General features: G+C 40.7%; 1 protein-coding gene across 3 annotated transcripts in view; it reads left to right on the top strand.

The window, feature by feature from the left end:
- The first annotated feature begins 5,851 nt into the window (after positions 1 to 5,851).
- The window catches only part of G6PC2 (glucose-6-phosphatase catalytic subunit 2), a 30,650-nt gene continuing 23,341 nt past the window's right edge, over positions 5,852 to 13,160 (top strand). For all 3 annotated transcript variants that reach the window (XR_012646332.1, XM_075000645.1, XM_075000644.1), the window contains exons 1-4: positions 5,852 to 6,506; positions 6,829 to 6,938; positions 11,104 to 11,215; positions 12,056 to 12,171. Coding sequence is in view for 2 of the 3 variants with exons in the window: in XM_075000645.1 (XP_074856746.1) it covers positions 6,289 to 6,506; positions 6,829 to 6,938; positions 11,104 to 11,215; positions 12,056 to 12,171 (556 nt within the window). In the remaining variant the exon portion in view is untranslated. The remainder of the gene's footprint in view (positions 6,507 to 6,828; positions 6,939 to 11,103; positions 11,216 to 12,055; positions 12,172 to 13,160) is intronic.

Genomic DNA, 13,160 nt, shown 5'->3' with positions numbered 1-13,160 from the left:
GTATTGTTGCTCCTTTTCAACTCAAGCAGCTACTTACAATTCAGGGCCCTAGGATTGTTCAAGATGGAAGTAGAAAGTGATGGAGTCTGGTATTTTCTTTGATGCAGTCTTGTTTATTCACAAGAAATGTATGAAGTCCATTGTCTCTGATCAAAGAAGAAACCAGAAACAAAAGGAGCAGTTTCTTATCTGATAACCTGCAAGTCTCTTGAACCAAACCAGATCCCTCCTCACACATACCTTTTGTCTTAGCTAGGAGTTTATGCTCAAGGCTATGTTAATTGAAGGGTGAGTTCACGAACCTGTGAATCTCAGTGGGGTTTCGTTCAAACCATAACAAAATTTGACCCAGTTTAGAATGCTAGATGGGACACAGTTCAAACATTTTCAGATACGTTCTTAGTAATTTTTCCCCACTAGTTATTTCATTTACCAAAATGATCGTACTGTATATTGTACTTCATGTGTACTGTTAAATGCCTTCAAGGACCAGATGTATCTCTGCTTGTGAAATGTCTTACAATGTTCCACAAAAGGCAGAAAGAAGAGGAGGAGAGCCTTTTGACCCTCTCAACAAATGGATATAATTTTGTCAAAAAAGTGGCAGTAAGTTTTGCGAAGCACGTTATTAAGGAATCATAACTTCTCCAAGACTCTCCTCAGCTGGTCACTAGAAGTAAGATGGCTGCTGTAGTTTAAGTGATTGTTTTGAGTCTTTTGTTATGGATTAACATAATTTCCTAAGAGAAAGAAACACCTGTTTGATGACGTTGTCCTGGACAACTGTGGGAAGTCCACATTCTACAAAGTAATCAAGGTATGTCAAAAGTCCTGGAATACTAGCCCAAATGGAAAGTGTTTTACTGAAAGCAGTGGTTTGAACAAAAGTAGTTCATATATGCAAGGGGCATTGCTAGCAGAGCTGAAAAGATCTGGAAGGACATTTGTCTCCCCCGGTATAAAAGTGCCACCTTTTAAGCCTTTGTTAGCCTCCTGTAGAAAGAGAGAGCATGTGGCTGTTGCTGGGAAATAAATTTCACCTTTGTATGGTATCACTGAGAAATAACTAAAGAGAGCCTTGAAGAGTTGCATCGGTAGGTGGAGTCAGCCTCGGCAAATGGAGTTGCATTGTTGCAAGGCAATGAAAGAGAATGACCCGTTTTGACCCATTCTTTACCATATGAACACTCCAATGTATATAAGGTTAATAAAGTGGTCCCATCATGCCATATGGCACAGGGTCATTCTAATATTTTCAAGAGTGGCAAATGTGGGGTGAGAGAAACAAATTGTATGGCTGGAATATTGTTTCTTGCTGCAGGAACGTGTCTCCTGAGCTCATCTTGTTGTATCTTGAAAGATTCCAGGGTGCCATAAACCTCCTTGTTGCAAAATTGTTTTTTAATAGGCAACGCTTACTGAGTAATAACTTATCAGAGGTCTTTTAACTAAGCACTAAAACCAAGATGGCAGCTAAAGTAGCACCTATTGTCATATGGCATTTGCAGAGGGTGACCATCTGGCCCGTTTTTCCTGGGACTGTCCCTTATTAAGCTATCCTGACTTTTTTAAGAAAATGGGCAAATTGTCCCATATTTTGTGGGGCTCCTGTTCCCCAGCACACTGTGTCTCAGGCGGCAGCCTCTGCTGCCAGGGAGTCCCACTGCAGGGCAGCTGCCCAGTTCTCTTCACCCTGAGCCTTGGGATAGCACCTCCACTGCTAGGGAGCTCATCTGTGGGGATGCTGCCCTGTTAACCTGGTGCCCTGTGCCTCGGCACAGCAGCTCCTGCTGCAAGGGAGCACCTCCATGGGGAAGTGGCCCCTTTTCCTGACACCACATAGTGTCATCCTCCAGTGCCAAGAAGCTTTGCCACAGGATAGCTGCCTCATTCCCTGGCACTCCATACCTAGGGGAGGCACCTCCTGCTGCCAGGGAGCCCCTCCTTGGGATGGCTGGCTTGTTCCCTGGCACCCTGTGGCTCTGTGAGGCAGCTCCTGCCGCAGGGAAGCTCTTTCAAGGGAACAGGGCAACTGCCCCATGCCCACCCCATTGGAAGTGGGGGAAGCCCCCCTGTCAAGAGGTTGCTGAGCCCCCATCCTATGCTTCTCATCAGGAGGCTGTGGAGCACCCATCCCCAGTGCCTCACCATGGGACAGCAGCATCCATCACCTAGGAGCTCTGACATCAGAGAGCATCTCCAGAGGCCAGTGTCCTGTATTTGCCATAGGGCTACGTGGTCATCCTATATTTGCACTGAGATTTAAAGCGAATTACTATTATAACTTTGCCAGCCCTGACGTGTTGTGCAACCTTAATTCAACTCCTTTTATGTGTATTCATTATGAATCAGGCTTTAATTCCATGATCCCATAGTATTCTTTCCAAATAATGCCTGACTCATACATTGCATCAGATGGATGGTGCTTTCTTAATGAGCATCTATTAAATATTTTGTTTTATCCTCATTCCTCAGTATGTGACCCTGTGCCTTGTTATAGCACAGTCTAACTAGCTCTGAACACAGAGTTATTAATTAATCAGTTTCCTCCTTCTGTGTGGTATTCTTCACTATAATAGCTGAGTGCTACACAAACATTTCACAACATTCCTGTGAGCTCAATGAGTAATATTATCCCCATTTTACAGATGCAGAATTGGGACACAGACAGATAAGGTTGAAAGTATCCATTAATTTATGGACTTTATTTGAGATGCCTAGGACCTACATTTTCAGAACCTTTAGCATTGTACAGCACTTTATATATTCAAAGCCCAGTTCATATTGACTTCAGTTTGCAGCTGCAAGTGCTCAGCCCTACTGCAAATTAGTCCAGGACTTTCAGATCAGATATCTGTAAAACACAGAACACAAATTTAGTGACCTTTAATGAAAAGTTTCTTTTAAGTGATCTGATTAGCATCCTTCCTCAGCTCATGTCCTCAAGCCCACATCCTTTGTCCCCACAGTATCCCCAGTCTCCCTTTTTGGACTCCTTATCTAATATGTGCCTGCCTAATTTGCCCAGTCTCCTTGTCCTGCCAGTTCTAGTCCCCCTACCATCTAAACTCCCAGTCCCGGTTTTTCTCATTGCACAGTTAGCCCACAGTCCTTCCCCTACTCCTTGTTCCAATCCGCAGTACTTTCCCCAGCTCTTCTGTAGGTCTTCTTTGTCTTCCTTCTACATTCAAATGCAGCAACTTCTTCACTGATTGTGCTCTAATAGATTTTACTCTCATTAATCATTCAGAGAAGAGTAGAAGAAAAGCTGGAGAGACACAAGTCTGCTCTCTATTCGGTGCCATGACCTGACATGGCTTGCAGTAGCCCAGAGTTGTAATTGCTGGGAAAGTCTAATTTTTGCTCCACCCCAAGCTGTAGCATGCTCAGCGCACACAGAATCTAAGCAGTCTCTACTGAGGGAGCAGCAGATTTCCTGGCATTTTGATGGTGCTCAGAACAGCCAGAGAACATACCACACCCCCTTCCAAACTTCCCACCTCCCTGAAGCTCTGGGAGGGAGTCTGGGTGCAGGCTCTGTGCTGGAGCATAGGATGAGATGCAGGGTCCAAGCTCTGGGGGCTAGAGGGTGTGTGGGAGAGAGGGGTCTGGGTAGGGGTGCAGGCTCTGGGAGAGGGTGGAGTGCAGGGGCAGAATGTAGAGTGCCTGTCTGGGACACCCCCCTCTGGCAGCAGCTCCCGATGGGGATCATTGTGTGTTGCTGCCTTCAGGCACTGCCCCTGGAGCTCCCATTGGCTGCAGGGGCACTTGGGATTGGAGCAGCACCATCCCCCTGGGGCCACAGGGTCACACTGAGAGCTACACAGAGTGAGTGGCCACACGTTTCTCTCGCGCCCTACAGTGCTGCTGCTTCTGGTGTGCAGGGGAGCCCCAAGCTCTTTTAAAGTGTCCAGAAGGCAGCACTGGCAGAGAGGATGCACTGGCAGGAGCACCTGGACATGGCAGGCAGGGCTGAGGGAGAGACCTGGCTCTGAAATTTTGCTGGTGACCTGGAACCCTGGCTCATAGAACTCGCTGACGTGTCTACTGAGCATGTGTGAAGGATAATTTTTCAAAACCTTTATAATGTGGCCAAATTTAGTTAGACTTTCACAGAAATGGCAAAAGGAATATCCCTAGCACTAAGCTGAATTTCAAGTCCCTGCTTCAAAGCATAGGGAAGAAAGAGCTTTTCAAACAGAGAGTCACCAACATTTTTAACCTGGACAAAACAACGTATTTTCCCCTAGCCTTGGTCTCAGAAATGGTAGAATTATTTTAGCTGAAATTTTGCAAAAAGAAATTGAGCCTGAAGTACACATCCAGCAGGAAACACGTCAGGGCTGGCAAAGTTATAATCAATTTAAAACCAGATCTTATAATGGGAAGTGCTAGGTAACCTTAGATAGGGCTAAAAGTGTTGGTAAAGGGAGGAGAGATGGGTCAAATTTCACTTATGAATCCAGCCAGGGATGGTAAATGAGTAGTGGTTTCTGCCTAGTGTCTGTTGATACAAGACCAGATCACAAAAAGCCTTTCCTTATTCCCCTTGGTCAGCATTAATTAGCACCTTAGTGCAATCTACACAGAAAGACCAAGAACTCTGTGGCTGTGAAATGTGGCATACCCTCTCATTCTAGGCATGGTTTTCCCAATCATGGCTGAGGCAGAGAGACAGAGCAGTGTGGTAAAGGTTGCTCTACTGTGCCCATGCTGGACCTTCCTTTTAGTTCTTCAGGACTGTCAATTTCAACAATATTAATTCCCTTGAATAATAACCCTAACCCCCAACGGGCTAGTGATCAGTTGAGGAATTTTTTTTAGAAGTCTCCATAAATGTGACCTCTGGTGAAGAAAGATACTTAATTTATTTTTTTTTAATTAGCGGCAGGACTCAACTAAACTCCTGTATCTAAACCATAGACTTGGATATAAATTCATAGTTTGAACTTCTTCCTGGAAAGAACTGACTCCAAGCAACTTGAACTTTGATTTAGTCTCGGATTTCAACCACACCTATTCTCCATGTTTGGGAATATTAGGATCTGCAGCTTTAGGATATGTTTAAATAACCCTATGGTGAGTCTCCAAGCCTGGACTCTAGCTTGAGCTCAAACATCTAACCTGCAATTGAACAGCCCCATGCGCCTGAGTCAGTTGCAGCCATGCTATAGGTGTTTTATCATAGTGTAGACGTACCCTTAGGGCTCATTGAAATTAATGAGAGTATGTCTATTGCTGATTTCAGTGGGCTTTGAACTGGGCCTTTAGTTCTGCCTATTCATTAGATACTTAGGTCTGATTCAAAGTTTTGTTTTAGGTCCACTTTTTGTTTCCTCAGAAAAAAGTATATATTATTTAAACATTAAAATCCAGCTTCTGTAAAATATTACTTAAGATCACATATACCTTTATTGCATTCATGTTAGACTATACAAAAAAATTCAAGGATGCGGAAGGTTATGCTTGAGCTGCTTTGGCAGAAGAGACCACATAGCCCCTTCTTTGTCCTCTGCACCATTCTAGTCAATACCCTCTTTATTCTGTGTTAATTTATATTAAAAATCCATCCTTGATGTATCCGCAGTTAACATGTTATCTTATGTAAAAGAAACAAATGATTGTTTTTCAAGTCTTTGGGAAAACTATCATTTTGGAAAACAACCTCTCATATAAAAGTTGGGTTTGGTTTTTTTTGTTTTTTTTTCTTTAATTTACACCTGCTGTTTGGCTTTAATCACAATTTAAAACACATGCCGTGCTAAGTAATAAATACAGCACTGTAGCCACATTCTGTTTCAAATTTAATGCACAAATTTAATGACTCTTCTGCTTAGACCAATTAGTCATGTATTCTTTCTAGTCTTATAAGGGCAACACTTAATCAGGCATACAAATTATTAGTGTCCATCCTTCAGAGAAATGAACTGTGTTAAAATTCAAGCAAATATTTTCCAACTGTTCATACAAAGGGTTGCATAAGACAGTCATTGTGTTGCTACAAAAATTTCCCCATGATTTGCTGCTGATCAGCATATAGTTCACTTCTTTTCCTCCAATTAAAAACTGCAGACAGAAAAGATTTCCACCACTCAGAAACCCACGTGTCCCTTGTCAGATGTGGAGAGTCACATGTTTCAGGAATAGCCAGCCACACACTGGTACAATATAAAAGCAACGTCAATCATTGTCTCTCATGTTTAATAGCTCTCCTTCATGCTTCTAATTTAGCCATTAGGAACTAAACATTTCAGAAACTTTCCTTTTAGTATAGTTTAATCAATAAAGATGGATCTCCTTCATAGTAATGGTGTGCTTATAATTCAGCATTTACAGAAGGATTACAGGTCATACCAGAACTTTCTAAATTTCATGTCACAAGTAGGAGATCCACGGAATATATTTTTAATTTATTTTCCTCTTTGGTTCCAGCTTAACCAAATGGTTGGTACTAAAATGATATGGGTGGCAGTCATTGGAGATTGGTTCAACCTCATATTTAAATGGTAAGAAGTTGTTTGTTTTAAAACATATTTTTTCTGATGCAGGTTTTTATTACCTGATGAATGGCTTTACCTATGTAGTTTTGCCTTTTAAATATATAAAAAAAAAGTGTTTCAAAATTAAGGATTTACAAAATGTGAATGTGTTTACAGAGACATTTTAATAAGTGAAGAACCCAAAAAAGCATTTATATGATTATTCTAAAAATAAAAATGTTTGCATATAGCATAAAGTGAATTATCATGCTTTGTTTGGACCTTTGTACTCACTTAGGCATCATTTTATTGTATGTGCATATTATGTGTTGTTCTCCTTTTTTGTTAGGATTTTATTTGGCCATCGTCCATATTGGTGGGTCCAAGAAACAATGATCTATCCCAATCAGTCGAGTCCATGTCTCGAACAATTTCCTATAACATGTGAAACTGGGCCAGGTAAGGAATGTTTGCGGCTTCAGTGTTGCACAATTGTAAGTATTACTTCAGCAAATAGCTATCGGTAATAATGATTATACTGTAAATTTATGTACCTACTGAAAACCAAATATAGTGTACGTGCATCTGAACTAAGTTTTGAAGAAGCATCAGAATGCATCAACAGAGAACCTAAACATGAGTGATAGTCTCTGCTCTTCATGGAAGTACCTATCTGGTCTACATATTGGCAAGAACTTTTGTTTCAGTTATTTTGATCAGTGAAGACATCACTTCAGAAATCATAGGTATGACAGACAGCAGTGCTGGAGGAATGTCCATCCAATTATTACTTTATAGCTCCAGAAATGCTGATTCACATTTGTTGTGAAGTCATTCTTGGACATATTTCTGAGGCAAGTGACACCACAGAAGTTTATTGAAGGTAAGTAGATGCCCTTAGCAGGTGAAATATTTTGCTATCCAAGCATATGTGCAAGTCAATGTTGTCTAAGAGCCCTCGAGATTAGAACAGGTGACTCTTACAGAGCGTGGGGATTTCTGAGCAACGGCAGCAATTTTTAGAGTCACAAAAGTAACACAAATTTGTGATCCTTTCCCTGATATTTAAACTCCTAATACCTCTGTCCTCCTCCACCCTGAAGCTATTTAGCTTAAAAAATAAAAAATGAACAACAGCTGCCTATATTCTAACTAAAGGGAAGCCTGAATTATCTATTCAGGACAGAATACCCCACTCACCTCAAAGCTATAGGCTGACATCAAGGAATACGCTATAGATGTTATGTATGCCTAATGTATCTGCTTTCACTGGACTGTTTCACTCAGCATCCTCTCTGCTTCTTTTTTTTGTACTCTTTACTAAGTGCAAAGTAAATCAAATACTGCTCAAGTCACAAATGAACTCTTGAACACATGAAGTTTGAAATTAAGCACAGTAAGCCCAGACTTTCTTACTCGAGACTGAATTTTATGCATTTATTTTCACAAGGTCTCCCACAAAATGCCTTTTTCCAAATATATGCGAAATGTGCAGTAACTGTTTATTAAAGTGAATTGCGATTCTATGGGTTTTCTAGGGTTACCATATCTGACCTTTCAAAAATAATTCACTCCCGGAGAGAGAGTGTGTCTGTATCAGTATCTACCAACTTCCATTGTATTAATGTACTATATATACTGTAATGCATTAATACAACTTGAGTTGGTAGATACACTCACTCTCAGGGGTGTCCTCTTTTTCATATGGTAACCGTAGGTTTTCATCTTTATGGAAGTGCTGCAAAATGTTGCATTTCCCCCCCTCTTTTAGTGAGTTGCTGCATCATAATTAGCTCCAATTTTGAAGAAGAGTCCTTGTATCTGACAGTTTTATTATTTCATGTGAAATTCTGCTATAAACCTTTAGGGTTGTTCTCTGTCTCACCTGACCATGAAATCACTTGGGGCCTAATCAAAGAAAAGGAGAGCCTCCCTCAGCTCCTTTCAAATGATTTCAGAGCTAAGGGCAGTCAGACCCTTGCAATATTGAGCCCTTAGTTAGGTACCAGTTTTTAGGTTTCCATGTGATTCACTGGAACAGAGTGCATGTTTCTTCTTGTTTAAAAAGAAAATAGTTCTGTTTTGTTCAGTGTGGCCTTTTCTAAATTTGTTATTTAAAATGTTTATGTAGTTTAAATGAAGAGACTAGAATGGCAGACATTGTTCGCCAACATGAATATGTAAATCAGCCAAGTAGGTAAAATAGTAAACAACAAAAGAACTGCAGATAACTTGAACAAAAAATCTGCATCTTTACCGTCTCAAAGTTTGGGGTAGATTTTCTGGTATTTGAACTTGGATCTAGATCTGAATTTTGCATCTGGCTCCAATGGGCTGAACCAAAACATCAGATCCAGCCATCTCACAAATATTGGAGGAGTTCCAAAATCTGAATCTAAATTTTGGACTTTAGGTCCATCTCTAATGAATACGTTGCATATGGGATATGGTAAACCATAGTCAGATGAAAGAGTTGGCAACAAATAGCAAGTAAAAAGTGTTTTCAAATACTGAAATATGAGATCATAAGTTGGTTTAACCAGTAAAATTAATTATAATTATGTTGAAGCACATGTAAGTTCTGTTTCAAAGAAAGAAGGAATTACAGTAAACCCTCAATTTAACGCACTAATGGGAGGGAAGGGGTGTCTGTTAATGCTGAAAGTCCATTATATCTGAATGGTTATACTGTATGATGGAGCACTGACCCTCCCAGCCCATTACTCACTCCTGTCCTCTGCCCCCAGTCTCCCCTTCCTCTCCTCCTGTCCCTTCCTCCCCTCACACCTCCCTCTTCCTTTCCCAGTTACCAGGAGAGGAGCTGAATGCCAGCCTGGCTCCTTCCACCTCCTGCAGCTCTCATTGCTGCAGCTCCTCCAGCCCCCAGCTCCGAGCCACCTGCGTGAAGGTAAAGCATGGTCACTCTCAGCCTGCCAGTGGGCAGCACTCTCCAGCACCATGGCTGCTGCTCAGCACATTGCAGGTAGTGGCGGCCGGGTGCCAACATGCTTTATGCACACGGGGCTGGGGGAGAAGAGCTCCTGTGCTCTGCTGCAGCCCTTCCCCACCAGTTCCTCTGGCCCCATGGTCCCAGCCACTGAGATGGTCCCCACAGCCCCAGCCACTCCACCAGTTTCTCCAGCTCTGGCAGTAGCACTGGTACATCTCCGACATTTATTTAGGGTGAGTGGTAGAGCTGGCAGACAGTGTCAGTTATTTCCAAAGTCTGTTATATCAGGGGCTGTTTAATCACGGGTTTACTGTTTTATCCAGAATCTCCTAGTCAAGTCCAGAAACATTGTGTTACTGCAAAGAAATCAATGCAATTTTTCTTCTGAGATGCAACTTTCTACCTTACCAAGATATCCCAGGCTTTAATGGACTACCTCTGTTTGGACTGGTCACAACATAGTCTGTAATGATTTCCACTGTCTACAAAACAAGCCCTAAAAACTTCTCTACCTTTCTAACTTCACAAAAAGTCATGATGCACCAGCCTAATTACATACAGAATCAGATTCTCTGCACCAGGACTGAGGACCAGTGAGAACTAGGGAACCAGAACTTCCCCACACCACATGTAGTGATTGTAAATCTGATGAAGTAGAGAACTGACCCTTGGTATGTGCAGAGAGATCTGCCATTTGGTCAGTTCCACCAGATGTGGGTGAAATCCTCCGCATCTCCACACTGTCTTCAGTATGCTTGAGAAGGACTTCTCTGAAATTTAGATAAATGACATGGCACACAATAAAGAGTTCAATATGCAGATATCTGTGTCTCTTGAGTGCCCCATTTGTTGTGCTACTATAGGGTAATGTTAATTAATTCCAAAACATTATATTTTTTAATGAGAAGGGATCTATTGACATCTTTTCCCACCTTAATTTTCATTTAATTTTCAACACTTTTGATATCATGTCAGATTGAACATAAATAAGCCCCTTTCTTCCAATATAATCAAAATGACTTTTTTTTGCTTTTTCCTTCTATCCTGATGATACTATCAGACTAACGTAACATACCTTCCCTTAGGTTATCGTAAGGATAAGCTGCCCTCCCAAAATCTATCTAATCTTTGGTTGTGAATTGCGCGTAACATGCCACAAGCCATCATACCTTGGGTTCTGGTATCATAAGTCAATATGAAGTTCACTGTGTCCACCAGTCCTTTAGTACCATTGCTTAGCATAGTCTTGTTGCTTTAGACATATTAGTAGACACTACTATGGAAAACATTTTATTAGGCACCCATAACCCGGAGCATATCCAATGGATAATTCCAATCATTGTGCCACCTTAGTTGTTAGCAAAGACCAGTTTCATTAATGTACTTGCCATATTTTTCTCTCAGCATCACAGCTCACGTTAACACAGAGTCTGTAAGTCATCTGCTACTCTGCTTCTGATAAAGATGCTGGAGAAACTGTGGATGCTTTTTCTTCACGTAGCTAACACAACCTGTCCCAGTTTTTGAAAAGCCATCATGGTTCCAGTAAATGTCTGTTATTTTTTACTGTTTTGGGTTCATTGATTGTTTGTTTGAATAATTATTCTTTTCTATATTCCAAACTTATATTATTAATGCTTTTTAAGTTAAAATATTATTTGTTTATTTTATCAGGAAGTCCTTCTGGCCATGCCATGGGATCTTCTTGTGTCTGGTATGTAATGATAACAGCAGCACTTAGCTACACAATAAGGTGGAAAGATGTATATTCAGTTACTCTGCACAGGTCAGTCTGTTTCTGATATTCTGAGACCTTTATTTTGATGGCTTTATATAATTAGTTTTGATGGGCATTATTATAGCATATATTCTTAATTCATTTTTGCCCACTTGCCTTTTAAATTGTTGACATGTCTTCATTCTTACTGGTTTAGGAGAAAGACTTAGAATATAGAGGAGATTTATACCTTTCTTTAGGGTGACATCTAATTAACTCACTGACATTGCCTTAACACAGATCCCAGCCTGCTTCCCCACTATGGAAGTAGGACAGGTCAGTAATATTGGCAAACCTGATTTATATTTAGTGCCTTTCTTTGTCAAATCTTCTGGTTAGTGCATTAAATTTACCACTTTGGGAATGGTCATTCATACTCTATTATAAAGAAAAGGCAAATATTATTGGTGGAGACAGTGTGTTACTCAGTTCTGTATGAGTCCTTATGACTGGTTGGACTTTTTACCAAGGTTGAAAGGATTTTTATTTGACTGCCTGGATCAGGAGTTTAATTATGCCTTCGTGATGAAAAACACATGGGAAAAATACATCTGCCACTTCAGCTTTTCACTGATATCTTACAGCAAAAATAAGCGTCTGATCTTATACACTGAAGTATTAGTGTCTCATCAGGCAAAATTCCAATAAAGTAAATGGGGTTGCAAGATCATACTATTATTTTGTCAGTTTAATTTCTGTGGCTCCAGGTGTCTATTATTTTTCTCTAGACAGTTGAATTTGTGCCTCTGGCTATTAAAATATGGGACCCAATTGAACGACATAAATGAAATGTAATGTTTTGGTTTTTTTAAAAAATTTCATGCATATTGTTTCCTTTTTCTTTCATAGACTTACCTGGTCAGTCCTCTGGAGTGTGTTTTGGATTATTCAGATCAGTGTGTGTGTCTCCAGAGTATTCATAGCAACACACTTTCCACATCAAGTTATTCTTGGAGTAATTGGTGGTAATACTGCTTATTACTATGCTTTGCAACATAAATACATAATTTGAACATTTGTTTTAAGTGTAAAAGCAAGTCATAGGCATTTAGAGGGCTTTTTATTCTGTCTGTCTGGAACTGCACATGATTTCTGGGTAGACTAAGGGTTTGAATATTTATTTATTTGTATTACCTGTGGGGTGGGGAATAGCTCAGAAACATGATCATCAGCCTTGTAAACCCACGGTTGTGAGTTCAATTCTTGAGGCAGGGGGCATTTAGGGGTCTGAGTGAATGAAAAATAACTATTTCAGGGATAGTGACATAGGTCCTGCTGTGAGTGCAGGGGTGTGGACCTGATGACCTCTCAAGGTCCCTTCCAGTTCTATGAGATGGGCATGTAGAAACCCTAATCACAGACTTGGCAGCTGTTGTGCTAGGTGCTGTACAAAAACTGAACAAAGAGATGGCCCCAGACTCCTACAATCTTAGTATCACATAGTTTAGTCACATATTTGAAGGAACATAGGCTGTTGCAAGCCTAACTCCCATTGATTTTCTATGAGATATTGGCTCCTAAGCCCCAGATCATTTTTTTAAACATGGGATTTAGGCATTTTTGAAAATGCTTCTCTTAATCACTCTCTGATTTCAGAGTGATTGGAATATTAATTCCAGGGAACTCTCAATGCTACTTTCCATGTGTAAATCAACATGTTTAGTGTTGAGCCAGTGGTTTAAAGTTACTGTGATTCGTATCTATTCCTGTTCATAACCAGGAAGTGGGTGATGGGGGAATGGGAGGGAAAAAATAAATTCTTCCTACAGCACTCAGAAACAGGGGACAACCAAGTGCACAGATAACCTTGATTCACTAGGAGGTTGCAATCTAAATGAAAAAGGAGAGAGACTGCCCTGTTTGGTTTGCTAATGCGAGGTTTACTAATGAAAAACTACACGTCTCTTCTGAAACTATGGCTCCTGGCATTTAAAATACCAAAGGAGACCCATTT

The sequence above is a fragment of the Carettochelys insculpta genome, chromosome 8 (genome assembly GCF_033958435.1).
Source record: "Carettochelys insculpta isolate YL-2023 chromosome 8, ASM3395843v1, whole genome shotgun sequence".
Classification (NCBI taxonomy): Eukaryota; Metazoa; Chordata; order Testudines; family Carettochelyidae; genus Carettochelys; species Carettochelys insculpta.
Note: the sequence above shows the minus strand (reverse complement) of the source record. Positions and strands in the feature narration are given on the sequence as shown.